The sequence below is a fragment of the Tuber melanosporum genome, assembly GCF_000151645.1.
Source record: "Tuber melanosporum whole genome shotgun sequence assembly, scaffold_94, strain Mel28".
NCBI lineage: Eukaryota > Fungi > Ascomycota > Pezizomycetes > Pezizales > Tuberaceae > Tuber > Tuber melanosporum.
Genome location: NW_003299144.1, coordinates 205,933 through 225,082, shown reverse-complemented (window position 1 = coordinate 225,082; position 19,150 = coordinate 205,933). Strand labels below are relative to the sequence as shown.

The 19,150-nt window shown below is 44.8% G+C and overlaps 3 protein-coding genes; 1 reads left to right on the top strand and 2 right to left on the bottom strand.

The window, feature by feature from the left end:
- Positions 1–5,082: 5,082 nt before the first annotated feature.
- GSTUM_00012030001 (uncharacterized protein) lies at positions 5,083–7,076 on the bottom strand. XM_002842296.2 has 6 exons: positions 6,970–7,076; positions 6,525–6,798; positions 6,369–6,451; positions 5,815–6,313; positions 5,541–5,691; positions 5,083–5,307 (listed from the first exon to the last, which is right to left on the bottom strand). Exons 2-6 carry the CDS (start codon positions 6,745–6,747, stop codon positions 5,289–5,291), a joined length of 975 nt encoding a protein of 324 aa, XP_002842342.1. The 5' UTR covers positions 6,748–6,798; positions 6,970–7,076; the 3' UTR covers positions 5,083–5,288.
- Positions 7,077–7,742: 666 nt separating this feature from the next.
- On the top strand, positions 7,743–10,584 carry GSTUM_00012029001 (uncharacterized protein). XM_002842295.2 has 2 exons: positions 7,743–7,942; positions 8,000–10,584. The coding sequence occupies exon 2, from the start codon at positions 8,210–8,212 to the stop codon at positions 9,899–9,901; it is 1,692 nt and encodes a 563-aa protein (XP_002842341.1). The 5' UTR covers positions 7,743–7,942; positions 8,000–8,209; the 3' UTR covers positions 9,902–10,584.
- Positions 10,585–13,125: 2,541 nt separating this feature from the next.
- Positions 13,126–15,215, bottom strand: GSTUM_00012028001 (uncharacterized protein). XM_002842294.2 has 3 exons: positions 15,131–15,215; positions 14,137–15,070; positions 13,126–14,066 (listed from the first exon to the last, which is right to left on the bottom strand). The coding sequence occupies exons 2-3, from the start codon at positions 14,705–14,707 to the stop codon at positions 13,690–13,692; spliced, it is 948 nt and encodes a 315-aa protein (XP_002842340.1). The 5' UTR covers positions 14,708–15,070; positions 15,131–15,215; the 3' UTR covers positions 13,126–13,689.
- Between the last annotated feature and the right edge of the window lie 3,935 nt (positions 15,216–19,150).

Sequence of the window (19,150 nt, the reverse complement as noted above, 5' to 3'; positions counted from 1 at the left end):
TTTGGGGGGGGGGGTTTAATGGGGTTGATGTGTGAAGCACAGCCTGAGAAGGAGAGACTCTCCGGGGGGGGGGGCGCCTGAGCTTTAAAGCAAGAAAGCTGTGTTGCGACTCACGACAGAGGGTGGCAGGGGGAAAGGAGAGGGAGAACTTGAGGGAGAGCAAAAGCAAAAGACCCGCAGAAAGTGAAGCCAGATTCAATATCTGGACGCTATGTCTGGTCTAGGGTAGCTAACGTAACGCGCGCAATCGTGTCCTCCGAAACACAAGGTGGTTGACCAATGCCAGGGACCTCCTTTCTCCCTCTCGTTTTGGGAGCGAAATATCATAGAGAAATGCTCTGTTAAGCTGTCCCGCCGTAAGGGGTCTTTGATTTGCACTATCCGGTGGGGATGCAGGCGTCTGGGCACGTTCCAGTCAAACGCCAAGCAGGGGGTTGTGGTGTGTGAGAGAGTTGTGAGAAAGAGGGATACAGTACTCGAGTACCGGTATTGACACACACACACTAAAAATCAATCCACCGCACCCCACAGCATTGATAGTACAGGTACCCACTGTACAAGTACCTATCTGTGTCGACAGGACCGTGGAACTCCTTCAGGAGGCCAAGCGAGCATTTTTTGGAATATGAAGGCGGCTGACATTTTAGGAACATCCCAGAATGGTCGATATTCGATATATACATTACTGAGGGGGCAAGTGTAGGAGGGAAGGAGTGTAAGTATAGTATCATAGAGTACAATACACTGAGAAGGTAGGCTATACAGGCAACAACTTCGTCTGCCTATTTCCCCATGTATCATAACCCAGTGAATGTCTCTCACGGAGTACAACACGGGTACATCACAGTACCGTACCCCATCCCACATTCCAATAAGCCACAGCCCATTGCCATGATTTACGATATGCACTACCACACAAGAGTGCTCCTGCCAACTTACTCATGTCACGCGTGGTAGGCTGGAGGATGAGGTGCAAAAGTACTCATCACTTTCGGCACCGCACGCCCGCATTTCCATGACCCAATGCTTTAGCACCATATTTCCCTCGAGGTATGGATCCGAAGGAGAAAAAAAGCCTCGGAAAGGAAAAAAAAAAAAAGAGACAATTTGGCCAGGGCGCCAACAACTGGAATTATCGGTGATCATGGCTCTCGACGGCAAACGGCGGCGGTCCAATAACCAGTGATAATGTGGGCTAGGCGGGGGGGAGCAACGCGGAGGGGTCATATCCAACCATTCCCTACCAGCAAGAACGGTTGGGAATAATTGGAAGGTAGCTCCAGAGAGTGGAAACGGAGAACCACTGGGGCTGAAATTAGCACTCCGCTTCCAACCTTCCGACAACAAGGAGCTTGAGTAACCATTCCTCGAAACTTAGCCACAAATAGCTTCCTCCACAAGTACCCGTAGCGCACCCTAGCCACTACTATTTGGGAATAGTCTCTCGGAATGTTTCCATCAGGCAGATAACTTTGTTTGCCGAGTAGGCACCGCGCTTGCTTGCGCTCCTGCTTGCAGGGAAATTGGCTTCCGCACCACACACACCCTTTCTGAGGAAACCCCTTCAATTTTAGATTAACTGCAGGTATTCCCGGAGGAGTTTCATCTTTTCCCCATACAAAAGAGCGCGCGCTTGCCTCACGAACCTTCAACCCATCAATACGGTATCCTTATGCTACCGCATAGCGAGCCATGTTTCTTCCATCATAAATATTTTTCCTGACCTAAAATACCGGTACAATTTCTGAATGTAACATTTCTGGTACCTTTTAGGTGCTTCTCCAGTACTACTATTAGCGCAGAGATACTTGGAACAAGAGCTTCCTACGAGCACACACACGCTCGCGACCCCTTTCTTCCACCTTTGTGATCTCACACTAAACCTGGATGTATGATTTATCCCCAGGCATGGAGATACTGTAATTCCCCCATCCCAACCTGCTGGGTTTCTGTTTACGAACTCGATTGGAATGCCCCTCCCCCTTCCCCGTTCGCTTACTCACCCTCCTCAATGCCATGAGGAATGAGGATGGGAAAGCAGGATGTAGGAGGATCCACCCATCTAGGCGGAAGGTTGGAGGACGGGAATGAAGATGTACGGAAAAGGGTTATTGCGGGCTAGGACAGATAGATATCTCCGTGTTCACTCACCCACCACGGTATCTAACCCTTGATAGAGCTAGCGTATAATCCGCGTATGGTATTCCCATCGCATCCATCATAACTCGACTGATTTTAACTGTCATAACCCCTGGGCGCATCGATAATCAATCGAAGCCCTAAATAAAATAATTATGATACCGCAGATATAAAATAGGAAAATAGGAAAATAAAACACACAATAGGAGGAAGCACAAGAGCACCTCTCGCGCAACCAACCATCACAATCGGCTGGTTGGAACCACCTAACCCACACCACCTGCAACCAGCAGGCAGCCACTCATGCGCGCACCGTTGAATAACCGCAGGCAGGAACGCATACTCTACTCGTAGGGCCGCCATGTAAGGGAAAGTTGCCTAGGGCAAAGGAAGAGAGAGACTTCGGGGTTTTTTCGGAAAGGGGAAAGAAGGGAGGGGATTTGATGGATTGAACAAGCAGCAGCAGCAAGCAGCGTCAAGCATCCGGACCAAAACCCATCATACTCCCATCCGGTGGGAACAGCGTTGCCGCGAAAAGCAAAAAAAAAGGGTAAGAATGCAAACCAGGATCACCATCAATGGTTTACCCTCTCCTCCTCGAATTGCCTACGGTACTGTACCGGTTATGATACGGTGAATCGTATGAAGTCACTCCTTTTTTCTTTTTTCTTTTTCATCAGCCAATCATTCCTCGGGTCATCAGCTGGCTGGCGAATGGCATGGTGACAAGACGCCTAGCGCTCGCCTGTGAGTATTTCCCAGTCAGCGCAATATTTTACCTTAATCCTTTCCTCCATTTCTTTCCTGCTGGGAGGTGCGGGGGGGGGGGTCCGGTCGCCACCATGCGGTTCGCCAGCCACAAATCTCATTTGATAACGAATGATCCAGTCATATTGTACAGTATTGTCTTCCCGAGGGGAGAAACAATTCAGATTTGGACAACGCGGGCCTTTTGACCCATAGCTCATTTATCGGGGATTGACATGTCAAGGGGCTGTGAAAAGGCTAGCTGGTTGAATTTATTCTCTATTCGGCATTCGCAAGCCGGCGTGCAAGGCACCGAGGAAGGTAGAAGCAGGAGGAAGGGGGGGAGGCAGAAGTAAAAAAGTAAGAAAAGTGGTGACTTGTTCGAAATTTCGATAATAATATTCAACAATGGTACACCGATATCCGGTGTCTTCTCATTAATTTACTTGCACCTTCCTGACGAATAGATTGATTCGTTTGCCACCAGTATCATAAACGAGGTGAGGAGGTGAAAAGAATAGATAAAATAATCATAGTTCGTGTCATAATATCCACATCATAAAATCCTTATCAATCACCGGTATGGCAGATGGGTACAGTACACCTGGGGTAATACGCCTGCCCCAGGACTTCGAGTTATGATGCGCGAATCACGAGCGCCACCCCGGACCGCAGGCCAGCGCAAGCGACAAACACCGTCGACCAATAACTCACCTTCCAACAAAGCCCCCCGTCGTATCCGGTGCGTTACCGTATCATAGCGATGAATGAATGGATGGATGAATGGATAGATGGGGGTCTACAAGTACTCGGACACGATAAACGCCTGCCGTGCAGTACCGTACCCCCAGACACAACTGCCACGGCGGCTCGGGATCACCGTCCGTCCGTCGTCGTTGTTGTTACTTGTCGTCGGCATGAAACTTTTTTCCCTCTCCTCTAATCACACTCCTGAAAAGGCCTCGCGTAGACGCCGGCCGGGGGAGGAAGGAGGGGGAGGGGCGTCACAAAAAACTAACATTTCGTTTCAACTTTTTGGTGCCGTGCTCTTCCTCTCCCTCTCTCTTTCCGCTGCAAACTGTTAAATTATAATCTTAGCTCAACCTGTTGTTTTCGTGGGTCTGTTGCTCACTAAGCACTCACACTAAGTTGGGTGCCGGATTCGGGTAAAGTTAATGGTTGAAAATGATGAACTCCTTCCCACCCTGGTTTCACCATTGCTTTATGATTACGAGTTGGTTCCGAACAGTTTCCTGTACCGGTTATAATAGATAAATAAATAGGGTGGAGGTTCGGTGTACGAGTGTCACACTCACCGTGATGATGATGATGATGATGATGATGATGATGATGATGATGATGGTGATGTTGGTAAGTTTTGGTTTATCCAGCTGTTTTTCTTTTCTTACCTACCTGTCTGCCTACCTACTACCTGCTTGCTTGATTGATTGCTTCCTTCCTTTTCCTCAAATTTGATTAAAGATTTATGCGATCCGGCTTACGCCCTCGTGGATTGAAGGGGTTTTTCTTTTTTTTGGTTTTGTTTTAAACATCCCCTTCATCGTATCCGGGTCCGGGCTCGTCGCAACCAAGGCGTAAGGGGACGAGTGGGGATGGGGGGCGGTGCATCGCAAAGCTTCGATTTAACAGAACCTTAATTTGACTCTGCAAGGCTTTTGCTTACAGTGCCGGCGCTGTTACCCACTCGTATCATTCATTCCTGGACACAGAGAGAAGGGGGGGATGGCAGACTGGCGGAAGTCTTCGCACGAGCAGAAGAAGGTGCCGGTAGGGGCTACAAGCACGAGTACTTGTACTAGTACTTGTCTACTCGTCTACCGCACAGCGTACGGTACTTTGGCACCTCCTCATTCCGCATGAGCCCCGTCTGACGGGTGCACAAAAGCAAGTACTGTAAGAGAAAAAAATAAAAAAATAAGCAAAGAAACTATGCATAGTTCTAGGAGCGAAGCTTCCTTGCATATCGAGGGGTTCCGTCATCAGAAATGCTTGTTCTGATCTACGATAAGCACATCACTGATTTGCAGTTTTGATATCATAGCCCTGTCTACCATTACTCGAGTACTCGTAGGTGCTCGTGCATCAATTATTGTGCCTTCGGCATTCCTGGCTTAGATCCGCCATTTTTCTTTCTTTTCTTTTCTTTTTCTTTTTCTTTTTCTTTTCCTTTTTTTTAAAAAACCTTTTATTGGAAAGAAGGTTTATTGCATTGAAGTTCATAACATTCCGCGTTATCATTTCCAGCACTTCCCCAGCTTTTCCGCCTCCATAACCAAGCCCCCCCCATTCCCTCCCTTTCCAAACCACTTAACCGGATCCATCTTGTCAACGGAGGTATACGCACTTTCATCGCTTAGCTCAAATCTAGAGACATCATCTTTTTACAGAACGGCACCGAAACTATTTTGCCCGACCACCTCCTCCGGACAGCCCGGAGATTACCATCAGTCAGCATCATCTCTCAGCATGATAGCGTTGCCCATACACCTCCCTCATATTTCTCGTACAACTCTTCTGGAATCTTATCATGGGAACATGACGCCGTGCCAACAACATAAAGCCAACCAAAGGAACGCAGCTTAAAGCAATGGGGGAAAACGGAGAAAATGAATAAGGGGATGGTGTTTCCATACCCAAATGTTGTCTTGATGCTCCTGACATAATAGTCTCCAAAGTTTCTCTTGGTGACATCTTCCTGGCCGACGGGAACACCATCCCAGCTGAGCCTTAACACGGTGGAATTTGTGCTTTGGTCGAACACAAGGGTGAGGGTTGAGTAGTGACCTATGTTGAGCGCATCGATGAGCATAACGGCAGAGAAGGAGCATACCCAACCATTTCGCACTTTCATCTATCGATGACAACGGGGGAAGGGGGTTACGATGTCGGTAGCAGTCCTGGGCTTACCTTTTGGCCAGTCGGCCAGCCTCCATGTTTGGACGATTTTCTTATCTTTATCCAGTTGTTTGAATTGGCCCTCCACGTTCCTACCGAACAGACTAAATTTACCCCCCTCCCTTGGCTCAAATTCCGACGGTGGTGCCCGAGTAAATGCGGCTACTCTCTGAGGGTCAACAAAAGTTTGGTAGAGTTGGTCAGCCGAAGTTTGGAATTCGATATCATCCTTCAAGGTCACTGTGTTGACTATTGGACTTGTCTCCGTCTGGCTTGGTTGTGTTTTCGAGGAAGCAGCATGAGATGTCGATGAGGTCGCGGCAGGTTTTGGCGTAGAAGTGCCAGAAACAGGTCCAGAGCCCGGAGCATGTTGGATATCTTTACCATGTTCAGCGATAAGATCACCGGAAAAGCCAGCTAGAGCCTGGCGGAGTTGAGGGACGATATCGTTGCGCACTAGATCACGGACAGCTTGCTTCTCCTTGTTGTCCGAGTAGACATTGATTTCAAACTGTTTGAGCGATTAGACGGTGTATATAATGCGGTGCCCTAGGCCGGAGACGTACCACATATTCACCCTCTTCGGTATCATGGGCAACTTCCGGAATCGTAATACTCCCTGTAACCTTTTCACCTTCGGCCGTGACTCCTATTCACTCATACCGATGAGTTTTTTCGCCATTGATGATGTGGCCGGAGTATAGTTGTTCAATTTTACTCACCGGAGAATTCTAGGCGGACCTTGACATCAAATAAGGTAATGACCTTCCCTTTCCTCTGGGAAACATCACAATCACCCTCAACGCTCAGAACTTTGTCAATCTTGGCAGATACTTCTCCTTTGTTCGCAGAAAGTCCGGTGAGCTTTTCGGAGAAATACTCCTGAGCCCATTCGATCGCGTTCTTGTTGACCCAGTGCCAATTGTTAGGATTGTGGAGAACCATTTTTGTCACTAAGGGGGTCTAAAGGATATGGTATGGATAGGAGTGCGGCTACTTTAGAAGGTAAGGGAAAGTTAGTTCAGGCTCTTTCTCGGGAACAGTAAGAACCCTGTACGACAACTGTTTGGTCGGAACAGGATCTTCTGGTGGTTCCGGCGTGAGGGAAAAGTTGGGACAACGGAAGTGACCGAGACTCGAAATGACAGGGGTTTTTAGGATGCAGACCTGAGTGATGTGATACTGAGTGGAAGTGGACTTTGGTGGAGAGATGAGAAAAGGCTGAGTTGAGCAAATTACGGTACCACGAGGAGGTAGAAGGCTCTTTGTGGTGTATGATATGATAGTCTAAAATGGCGGACGACCTGGAATCGTCTAGAAGGAACGACGGGAAGAAAGCTTCCGCGCTGGTCAAATTCGACAAACCCCGCTGATCTGATCTAATCTATGATTGTGATAATCTTATCTTAAGAATTAGTTAATCTTTGCTTGGATGAGGCTCGTTGCCCCAGCAACAAAGAGGGAGGCTGAAGAAAGACGTTAGTCACCGTTGACGGCTGTGTAACGTGACCATGTTATCATGCATAAGGAGCTCCTGACTAATCTCATCAGTGCCCTTGAGCTGCACTTAGGGCATCTCTCTTCATCTCGTCGAAGAACCCTAACTTCAGGCCTTTATTCTCGTTTTTCCCTTCCTTTCCTCCTTCTCCCCTTTCACTCCTTGTATATCCGCACTGTGGAATCCAATTAATGCCTTTTTGATGCTGCCTTAACCAAGCTTCCGGTTCAATGGTCATTCTTACTAGCCAGTCATCCTATACCTCGTCAAACTACTAACACGAGCAAACAAACGCGCCATGTCTCTCCAACAGCACCCACGGGTTTCCGCCTCCTCCCCTTCCGATTTTATCACTGCCCGCCCTATATCGCAAATCGCCTCGCCTTTGCTCTTGAAGCGTCTCCAACAACAAAAAAAGAAGCTTGCCGAAGGTTCGAAAGTTACCTCCCCCATATCTACAGGTGAACGGACACCAGAATGTCATATTCCTACAACCAATAACGATCAAATGGCTCCTACCAAGCCTACACCGCCATCAGCGAGATCTAACCCAAGTCGACGTGGTGATGCTAATCGAAGAATTGAGGGAATGGGTGCTCGGGAGATGGATCAAGTTAGTTTGTCTTCATTGTGCTCAGTAGAGTAATAATTGTTAATCGCTCCTAAAAAATTAGAATACTGATGTTTTGTATAAAATAGTATCTCTCAAAGCTCAAGAAAGAGAATTTCGATCTTAAACTCACGCTCTATCATTTGCGGGAAAAATCTGCTAAGACTGAACATGAGCTTGCTAAAACACACGATCAACTTACTAACGCTCTTTCTCGGAACGCCGAGCTAACGGAACTCAACGACCAACTTTATGCTGAGCTAGAGGCTCGTGATCAGGCGTTAGGGGACGCGGTTAGGATGATAACGACTTACGAAGATCGTGTGGCTGAGTTGGAGAAGCTTTTGAACGTGGGAAATGATTTTCAACGAAACAATGTTCAACGAGAAGGGGTACTGACCGAAGTGGAACGCCAAGATGGGTCGGAGCCCCCAGTGCTCAATCCTGAAGAGGATGAGAGTTTTAATGACGGGGGAAATTGTGGTAATAAATCTGGAATTCCAAACTGCCTCACAGTTGGAGTATCTCCTTTCACTCACCGACCATCACCCCGTCTGGCAACTCCCTTTCGCCCTCACGCATCTGGCTCAGGAAGCAGGCTTGTCTCTCCTTCTCCGTCGGTTAATTCGAACCTAATCGACCTGAACACCCCGCTATCGAATTCAAAAGATGCTTCAAGTTTTCTAAGGTCGGCGTTTGCATGCATCGATACCCATACGCCACTACGATCAAGGACTGTATCGTCAAACATGTCCTTTATAAACAGATGCTCGTCTGTAATGAGCGATAGCCCTGGAGGGTTACAGACTGGTCAATCCCCAGATGACGATTTTGTTCTTGACTCACCGCGACTGAGTGAACTGAGTGACAGTAGCTTCGCAAGCATGTACGGTGAGCGGGATGATGATGCCTCTGAGGGGTCTGGGGATGAAGCAGAAATGCTTTCCGATAACTGCGATAGCTCTATTTTCAGGGAGATATCATCCAGAATTGGTATGGCACGCGGATCTGAAACACCGAGCTGGAGGATCAGTCCGAGAAGCGAAATCATTGGGTTCAATGCGAGAGGGCGGGAGGGGGAATCGTTCGTATTTGCTCGGAATGTCTTGCCCCCTACACCGGAATCAATATCACCAAGGAAGTATAATGGGTTCAAGCTCATCGACGACGAAGCCCCTGACTCCCATCTCCCCTGGAGCCTGGTTTCTTCTAGTGAGGGGAAGAGCATTATAGCATCCAACAGTTCCTATGGCACTGATGCAAGTGAAGTCAGTTTGTCGACGAGTGGAATTGATACACCCTCGACTCCGCCTCCGAGGGAGTACGAGGAGCAGGAAGAGGGGGTGGGAGCTAATTGTGGGACTCAAAAATCATCTCCGCATAAAAGTCCAAGTTTTGCAGATATTACCAATACGCAAAAGAGACTTGAATGTAGGGATAGGCTGGGCTGCGGAGAGGGCGCTCGGAAATCAACGGGGAAAGTTGGGTCGTTGGTGTTACCAAAACATGTCAGCTCGCGCATTGGCAGTGTACGGGGTGGTGTTTGCAGCGGCCGCCAAAGTGCTTCGCTCAAAGCTCCTCGTCCAGTGAAGACAAATACTACTTTCACCAGCCCTCCGTTAACCAATATACACACCCCACCTTGGACCCCTCGTACACCGGACAGTGAAACTGCTAATCGCAATGCTCGAATTCTTCCTGTGATCAAAAGAAAGGATAGTTGGGAAAGTATCGGATCCTCTCTCGAGAAGCATGATGTGAAGGGCAAGGGGAGTCGTGTAAATGGAATACCCCGGCGAAATACCATTGCTCTAGCTTCGAATATTGCCACCCCGCCGAAGAAAGTTGATACACCAAACCCAATCTTGGCAGTCGACAAGAGAAAGTCATCGATTCCTGCTCTCGTCAGGTCGAACACTACAGGGGGCAGGGATACCAAAGGGGCCGCCGGTAAGCTAGTCAAGGAGAAGGGTCGCAGGATCGTGAACTGAGCAAGGTGACGGAGGTGGTGAGGCAGAGAGACATGTAATGATATCGTTTCGTTGTCGAAAACCTTTTGTCTCGTTCGGAGGGGGGGCGCGGGTTTTGGTACCGGGCATAGGCAAGATCGCAGCAACATCACTATCCTTGTACGCCTTCGCCAGACTTGAAGAATATCTACCATAAAGGTCCAACGCAAACACTACCGGCAGCTCAAGAAACCTTTCGTTAAAAAAAAAAAGCACAATCAGGAGCATTGGCTCCGCACTCTCCTTTACTTTACTTGCATCGCTAACGTCCCACCAAAAACTTTCCTCTCATTTCTGGCAATCTCATTTGTTTTGGTACTTTCTTTTAAAAAGTGATTATTCTTTAAAGGGATTGGTCGGTTTGGCGGCTTTCTTTTTCTTGCACCTTTTCAGCATTAATGTTCCCACAGGTCATAATGGGGTTTCCTATGGCTTTTGTATAGTATCAACTATTTTGTATAGCCTTCCCCCCCTCTTCCTCCTCTTTCTTCATACCATTGATTGATTGGCTGTGCTCCTCCTACTATCAAGTTAGCCGGTGTCTGGTGTTTTTTGTGTGGAGATTTGACTGGACTTGCCGGGGCGTTGGGGTGGGGGTAAAGGAAGTTGGATGGTGAAGGGGGAGGGGAGAGGGGGGGGGAGATAGATAGGGGGGTTCACGCTTTCTTTACTGTCTGCCTGTTGATGATGTTGATGATGTTGATGACAATTTCCTTGATTACTGAAGTCGTTATGATAATGCATTCCCATTTATTATTATTATATTATTATTATTATTTTCTCTCATCTTTATGACTTTTGTTGTGGATGTGTGGATGGTATGATGTGGGTTGTATGGTGCTGTGGGGTGAAACAACTCATCGGCACCATGATAGCCCATCCTAAACCAAAATGTCATTCTTTGCCACTTCAGGACATAATCACCTACTAGTCAATTAATGCGAAATCTTGAAAGCAAGGGGGTTTGTTCGTCACTGGCGGCCTCTTGCGATCTTGGGTGTTTTCATGCAGATTGGGGTTGTTTGCGGGCGCTCAGGGGTCGGCGGTTTTCCGATTTGGTGCATTTTTTTTCTACTCGCACCTATCTATCCCTTCGTCCGAATTTATCACTCTATATCTCCCTAGGATAGTTCAAGGGCAGCAAACCGTGCAGGTGTTTTTCTTCTACCGGTCACGTTATAGCAAGAGCTCCCCCATTCATACTATGATATCTTCGGATGCCTACTCTGAGATTTAGAGCTTCTCCCCCTTCGTAGAATTGCCTTGGCAAGACAATCCCCAGCCCGGTTGACAAAGTACCGTGAACCCTTAAATTCTCAACTAACTTAATATTGCGAGAAGCGGGAGTGTGTTGGGAATTCCGGTCAGGGGTGGTAGGGATCGAGTGATTGTGTGTGATTGCTCAAGGGGAGGGAGGGTTTTTTTTAGGGGTGGAGAGCGAAGACTTGTTATCATACAGTACCATACCACAGAAGGTGGGCTGGCTGATTGTGGTAGAGGGGATATTTGATTGATCAGCTAGAAGCACTAAATGTCGTATAATATTATAATGTTTTTTTTTTTTTTTTTTTGAGGTTTTTGAAAATTTGACTGGTGCCCACGACTGGATAAATTACTGGGTGCTGTCCGTCATACAGCACGTTATTAATTACATTAAGAGTGAGGGGCGGTGTGAGGGAGAATAATAAAAGCCAGAGAGGGAGAAGAAGGAGAATCTGTTTAAAAACTGCTGGAGTCGAATATGTCTCTCCCTCCCTGTCAACTCGAACACCTCGAGGGTAGCGGAAAGGTGGGGGAAAAAAAAAAGACGGATTTCCCATACCAGACGCAAAAACCCAGGCTATTACCGACTAACCTGCCATTCCAAAAACCCACAATTTTTGCCCCCAAGAAAGTGTGTGGAGAAGAAGAACTGGGTGATAATCTGTGACCCACTTTTTTTTTTTCTTTGATGGATTTTTTATTATTTGGGATATCTTGTTTTGTCTGGTGCTAATTTGTATCGTACCGGTGCACAAAAGGTTGTTCATCTCTCACCGCTCGCTATTTCATTTCCTCTTCCTACCCGAAGATTTCCATAAGTATAGTAAACCTGCAGACGAGGGGAAAAGCGAGAACTCGGCCCGTTAGAAACTACCGTTGAACATCTTTGTAAAAAGGGTGCTTTTTTAGGGGATTATTAGTAGCCGGTCTCAGATGTCGGTTGTATTTATACTCGGATATGGGGGGGGGGGGAGTGAAAATTCGGGTGGGGAGAAAGGACCCTGGTGTTTTGGGGAGGTATTGTTAAGCTGGACGGATCATGAACTTATAGCGTAGAGGAGTAGGGGGAGTCGCAGGCTTTGCTATACTGTTCCCTCCGGCGGGAACATTTCGCACTGTACCTATTATTAGTGTAACTGTATTCCGCAAGACGGTACCCCTTCTTGTCAAGTCTATACTACAGTTCGTTGGACTACTAGGATGTAGACTAACTTTGCTTCTACCCTGGCCTGCAATCTCATCTGATCTCACCTTAATCGGAGATATCTGGGGATTAATGAAGCGATAATATACTAAGATCAAGCAACTTAATCTCTGAATTCAGAACAATAAACAGGAAAAAAAAGAGAGAGATACGATGCACTAATTGTGGAATGAAATTTCAGCTAAGAATTTAGCATAACTTCTTGATCTATTTTTCTTCTCTTCAGCTCTTTTTCTCTTAATTCCATTCCTTCTTTACTTATACTGCTGAACTGAGGTCTCAAGTACTTTCTATATAAAGTGCCACGTTGGGTATTCAACTTCAACTTGGTGATGGGAGTATATCTTTTTCTTCTTCACTTTTTCCTCTTCTGATTTTGTTTTTAGTTTGAATTGATATAGAACTGGTAATTAGAAAGAAAAGTTTTTGAAAAAAAAAAAAGCCAATTTTCAGTAGTTTTTGGCTGTGGTCATGCGTGATGTCATACCAGTATGAACTATTCTTTGTAGTTTTTTTTTTTTTTTTTTTTGGATAAGTTATTATACACATCATACAGTGCTATACCACTTTTCCATAACATCTGACCCTTGCTCCATCCCATGAATTCATGATCTATCCTTGTACTCCAAGAAATACTTGAAAACTTTCTATCGGGTATGGTACATCTCAAGGTGGACTGTTCTTCTATTTTTATTTTTATTTTACTAAAAATTTGAGACAGATCATTAAGGGGACAATATTCGTTGGGTTTTAATGTTTTAAATTTTCCAAAAAGGGTCAGATGCTATTCTACCAGATACTGGATCCCCGGAATTTTCTCCTTTTCTTGCTGAAATGCACTCATATAACAGCATATCATACAGTATTATACTTGCGGACCGCCCCTAAGGAAGGTGCAGCATAAGTGATGAGTAGGGCATTATAATATTCCCCCTGGCCTCCACCATCATATCAAACACTCGTTCCTGCCCCAACTTACTGCTACTATTATACTGCGACTAATATTACCAATACTACTGCTAACTAATACCATTTGTAAACCTATAGACTTGTAATGATCGGAATTGGAAAGGAAAGATACTGTAATGCCGCCGGCAACACCAACCGCGCCAGATGGTTATTAATCATTCCTTTTCTATTAAGAAGAAAAACAAGCATAAAAAGACGACAAAAGGCCACCGGGTATAAGAGGAGGGGGAAATGAAAGGAAGCTTCTAAAAGCAGAAAAAACGCCATTCTTTCGATCATTTACAGAATCATCAATTAGTTAATCATCCTTCATTGTTGCCCCCTGGTGCGTCAGCTAAGGATGCTCGCCCCAGCGCTCGGAATCACCGACGCTAACGCAGCAACAGAAGGCGCAAAATGCGTGGGATATCATTGTCCAAATCCCTCCTTCCTGCAGACTACCTGCCCTGCTCCTGCTGCTTGGACTTTGGAGCGAGTCAGGCGTACCCATGTTATCGGTGGGGTAACCACCAGGAAAGGTGGCGAGTACAGGAGCGCGGTGGAATGGATGAGAGGAGAGGGTCCCATATGAACGATTCATGGACACCGCGGGGCGGAAGTTCGGTTGATGGGGGAAGGGACGAGGGGAGGGTGGTAAACCGCGGGTAAAAAAAGAGTTGCTAGCAGGAGCTGATGTAGGATGACTTTGGGAAGGCGATGGATATGGCGATTCTGTTTGCTAATGTTAGAATCTGTTTTCCTCCGGATTGGATGGAGAGTGAACAAATCAAGGTGCGCTGACCTGTGTACTGCGGAGCAGATGTTGACAGGGCTGGGTGCAGCGGTTGCGTTGGACTCGCATACTCATAGTACTGCTCGAGCTCCTCGTCCTCCGATTCATCGTCGTCCTCTGTCGGAACTTGGGTATAGGACCTCTGGCCCCCCTCTTCCGGTTGTGTACTCGCACTCTTCTGTTCCGTGATAGTCTCTAATAGGGATAGGCCGGAGAAGCGAGAGATATCCCTTCCGCCTGGTGGTGAATATGTTCCGTCAGGATTCGAAGAGAGGAGATCGGCTGCCTGCGGTTTTGCTGTCTCGAAGCATACTGACAAGGGTTCCTTATCGCTTTGACACTCCTCATCAGAGGCTACCGGGGATGCTTCGTAGATAGAGGGATGCGGGGAGCATCCGTCGTCGGACTCATCTGGCGCGGAGTGCAGAGCTTTCCGCTGCTCGCGATGGAACCGAGAAGAGGGGGCGGATCTGAGGGCTGCTGGAGGGGAGTTCTCTGCCGAGGAGAGGGGCGGTAGACCTAAACCGAGAAGGGAGGCTCGTCCGGGGGAGGATGTAAAAGGTGGGAAGAAGTCGGCCATACTAGGGTTTTATCCCAGCGAGGGGGGTGCAATATTAGTAGTACCACGACACAAAAAGCTCAACTAGCCTATGGTATGCGCTGCTGCACCCGAGGAGCGGCATAGACAGGAAGGGGGAAGGGAAGAGACCGAGTGAAGGGTAACTTTAGGACAGTGGAGGGGGGAGTGGTGAATTTTTTGTTTATCCTCTCGGGAAATGGGTGGGCAGGGGGGATGAGGTCGTGCGGGGGGCGAAGAAGAAAATGTCCAGTACTCGAGCACTGTACTGTACTTGTACTCGTGCTCTAGTATTCGAGGGGTGGAAGGAAAAGTCTGTCAAGTGAGTGTAAATTACAGTACTTGAGAACTGTACGACCTTAAAATCTGGGGAGAAACGTCAGGCGCCAGCACTTTGAAATAAGAGGCCGAGGCGATGAAACTCACTCACAATTACGTCAAAATCAGAGCCCCAAAAAGTTTAGTCCAGGCTATCCAGAGTTAGGATATGATATTTTCTTGCAATTTCGAGAGAAACCCAGGATAGTGATCCTATCTGGGGATACAGCTACTCGGGTGTGATAAAATATACTACCGCCTGACATCTCTCCCCAGATTATATGGGATCTGAAATATAGGAGCGTATTACCGCACAGGTAAATTACTGATAAATAGGGTATTAGGAAGTATGATATTAGTCTCAGCTGTACAACTATGGTTTCCCCCAATTTGGCTTGGAGTCAGGTTGTGTGTACTAGTAGTGTACTCGTAGGAGAGAAAATCGCAATTGTCGACAGTTACCCCACCTCCCAGTCCCTTCCCCGCTTTCCGAATCTATTCCGCGGGGAGGATCCCCACCGCATGAGCCCTGCAAACCACGTGCGTGGTCCATGGAAGAGTTACCGTATGTTGATTGATCTGCTGACATAACAGGACGATCCTGGTGACAGAATTCGTGGCCCTTTTACGAATTTAATGCTGTGATGTACTCGTAGGTAATTATCTAGATTGGACACTGTTGTAATGTACTATGGTTCGTGCCATTCAAAATGGTGACCTGAGATTTCATTGTTTTTAAATTAAGGCTTCACAACCACAAACATAATTGGAAAATAAAAACCTGTTTCACAAAGAGTTACTGAAGCAGAAAAAGAAACAGGTTTTTCTTTCACATTTATGTTTGTGTTTGTGAAGTCTTAGGGATTTAAAAAGTTGGATTTTAGGTGTAAAAGTTCAAAAAGTGTTACATCAGCCACAGTTGGTCAAACAATAAACCTAAAAAGTAGGTAAGAATACAACCTTAATCCTAAGAAGATAATAACTAACTTTATGTAAATTATAATAAAATATTTTGAATTATACAAGTTTTTACTGAATCTTACTAGAATTGTTTATTTGATAAATTACTATAATATAATATCCTTTTTCATATATATCTAATCTTCTTAAATGTACATTTCAGAATAATTCTATCACTGATCTAGTTTTCTGACCTCTTATTATGGTATAATATTATAGTACTTATATGTTCTATATTTTCTGACTCATGTTAAAAACTTGTTAGTTTATGTTAGGCAGAGACAATCTGATAGACTTCAGAATTGTCTAGGCCAATTGAAATTCATTTCTGAAGAGAGATATTGTCTAGGAAGGCTCAAGTTCACTCTTTTCGTTTATGACTACTAAGAGCGAAGTAAATTCGGTAAAGTAAAATAAAATCGTAAAACAATATTATATTGTTAAGGTCTTTTCTCCATTGCTTGGTGATGTCTAAAAGCTTGAGAGACACTTTGATATTTATATTCTGCGTCTGAGTATTTGCGGACTACATCTATTTATCATACAACTAGGTACTTCTTTAATTATAACTCGCAACGTCGAGTATTCTTGAAAGGTACAAACACCTGGAGACCCTGAAAATTACCACAACCTCTTTGCTAATTACGATATAACTAACTCAGGACTATACTGTTCTCAATAGTAGTTATCTGATCTTTAGAGTCTTTAGACTTGTGGCCTAGTTCTCAAGTTGAACTGAGTTGGCTCCAATTGTTTTCGTTATTGATAAAATGATTAGTTTCATCTGCAGGTTGCATCTGCGAAGGTAGTTGTAATCACAAACCTTTTTTGATCGCCTAACTTTAAACCTTCAGAACTCTTGACTCAACCATTAGATGTCTTCCGGAGGACTTCCTATTGATTCACAGAAAGCTATTCCACCAGATTGATAAATATACCCTCCATCAGCAACCCTTGGTTGCTCTGGGTAACAGGATTTCAATCACTGTTGCAGTATCAGAATTTGTCCTTGTAACTACAACATGTTCCGAAACCTAGTTGCAACACTCCGTGAAGTTTAATGACTTCTATAGTAGTCTTCCTCAGAGTTCTAGACTCTTCTAGCTATTGTAGGGTGGGTGTGAATGTATTAGTCTCTTGCTGAAATCCTTTACCATTAAATACCATCTTTTTTTTTTTTTTTTTTTTTTTTTTTTGTTCTGAAACGTTCCATTACTTACTGCCTATGCAAATGGTATCATATCCTTGAAGCCTAGTAACCTACTGAGTAGTTGACAGAGTTACTCTGTTCTACTTCTCAGACCTAGCCAACGGTCCCCTCTCATATATCCTGCAAACATGATCCGGTTGGATGGACAGTGGTGACGTATACAGTATTATTCTGACAACTTGAATTTATTGGTATTATGGTCATAGGACGCAACTGCGATTGATATATATGATGATGGGTAGGCCCCGTAAGGGGGCCAGAGGGGGGTGTTGGAGACCAGAGATTCCGATTCTGGATGAGGTTACCCTACTTAGGGTGACTTCTGGGTATCGGATTCCAGTATTTCTAACAGTTTGATTATAATCACATTTCTCTTAATCTATTTTCAAAAAAGCATAATATTATATGAATGCATTTTTGTTAGAACCTACACATGGGTACTCAACATTAAAGAATTTTTTTTTGCATACTAGCAAGCTTCATAGACATGTAGAGTATATATTCCTAAGCTCAAAAAATATTCATGAGCCTTATACAATGTGAATTGCCTTTTCTAAATCAAAAATAGTGAAAAATGCAAACATGCATTTTTCTACACTAAAAATATCTTGTACTTCTTGAGCATCTGTAGTACAAGATCCTATTTCAATTGGACAACTCCTTCTTGTAGTATAGTTCCTGACATCTAAAATGTGTAGCAAATAGTTTGTAACAGGGGACAGCTTGGTATACCAGATTATAGATGTGAGTTCAATTTATATTCATAGCATAGTTTCTATATTCAAGGTCAAGCTACATGATTAATATATATGAATACTTATATGATAGACAAATATAATAATGTAAACTTTGTGAAAAGAGACTCTAATGTAGATAGTAAAGAATATAATATTGAATAAATATTTAAAATCTTCAAGTAAAACAATATTTTAAAGTGTCAACTTACAATCTACATTGTGATGAAATAAATTGATTATAACTAACTCTCTAATAGTATTTTCAGCCATTCCCTTACTAGCAAGTACAACAAGAAACAATAATATTGAATTCACAAATCAAAATATACCATTTATCAACAAGACAAGTTCCCAAGATTGGTTGACCGTATTCACAAAATCACCTATCTGAATCTGCACTTCGTGTTTGTGCATACCAAGAGTGCATCTCTCTAGCTCAGACCTCTTCATCATAACAGCTTGGTGATACAGCTACTATTGAACTACAATAAGTACTCTGTTTTCCTATTAAAGAGGTTCCCATTATGAATACAAACTAATCTGTATTATTTAGCGAAGTTGAAGAGATTGTAAATCTGAGTACCTTACACTCATGCAAATAGCAGGAGAAATCAAAACTACAACATTTAACTGAGAATGATGAGGACTATCCACTATTCAATTCATGAATTACAGCTCCCAAAATGTAACCAGCAAGCAAGATATCTTATGAATAACTGATCTAATCACTCGATTCTGAGAACAATACCACTCTCTTCTCAAACTGTATGGCCTAATGGCCCCACTGACCAGAACAATGTGACTTGGCTTTGCAAGAACAACTTTCTATATTGCTCAAAGCAATTTCTGAAATTAGAAAGATTACATCACCTGTCACGAATGTGGCTTAGCGAGAAAAGGGTTTTCACGTGACGCATAGTTATGAGTCACAGGTACGTTATTGTTTCACACATTTGACTCATTAGGGTCATATGATTTGTTATGTGTGGGATTTGTGATGCTTTCGTACATGGCTCAAGTATGAGTCATGGGACATGCGCCTGACAAGTATGCCTTGCGAGTATGCCTTGCGGGTAAGCCTTGCGCATATGATTTATGTTTCGCACATGACCTCATTATGAGGTCATGGGTTTCGCGCATATGACTCAGTCGAGTCATATGACTTGTTTATTGCGTTATGATTGGTTTATGAGTTTTGTACATGATCTTGCTATAAGGTCA

Excerpts from the sequence above, each read along its gene's own strand:
- GSTUM_00012030001 (XM_002842296.2), bottom strand. The coding sequence starts at position 6,747 with ATGGTTCTCCACAATCCTAACAATTGGCACTGGGTCAACAAGAACGCG. Across the intron at positions 6,314-6,368 it reads CCGAAGAGGGTGAATATGTG|TTTGAAATCAATGTCTACTC; the intron begins GTACGTCTCCGG and ends TCGCTCAAACAG. Across the intron at positions 5,692-5,814 it reads GCTGGCCGACTGGCCAAAAG|GTCACTACTCAACCCTCACC; the intron begins GTAAGCCCAGGA and ends CGCTCAACATAG.
- GSTUM_00012029001 (XM_002842295.2), top strand. The coding sequence starts at position 8,210 with ATGATAACGACTTACGAAGATCGTGTGGCTGAGTTGGAGAAGCTTTTG.
- GSTUM_00012028001 (XM_002842294.2), bottom strand. The coding sequence starts at position 14,707 with ATGGCCGACTTCTTCCCACCTTTTACATCCTCCCCCGGACGAGCCTCC. Across the intron at positions 14,067-14,136 it reads ATCTGCTCCGCAGTACACAG|AATCGCCATATCCATCGCCT; the intron begins GTCAGCGCACCT and ends ATTAGCAAACAG.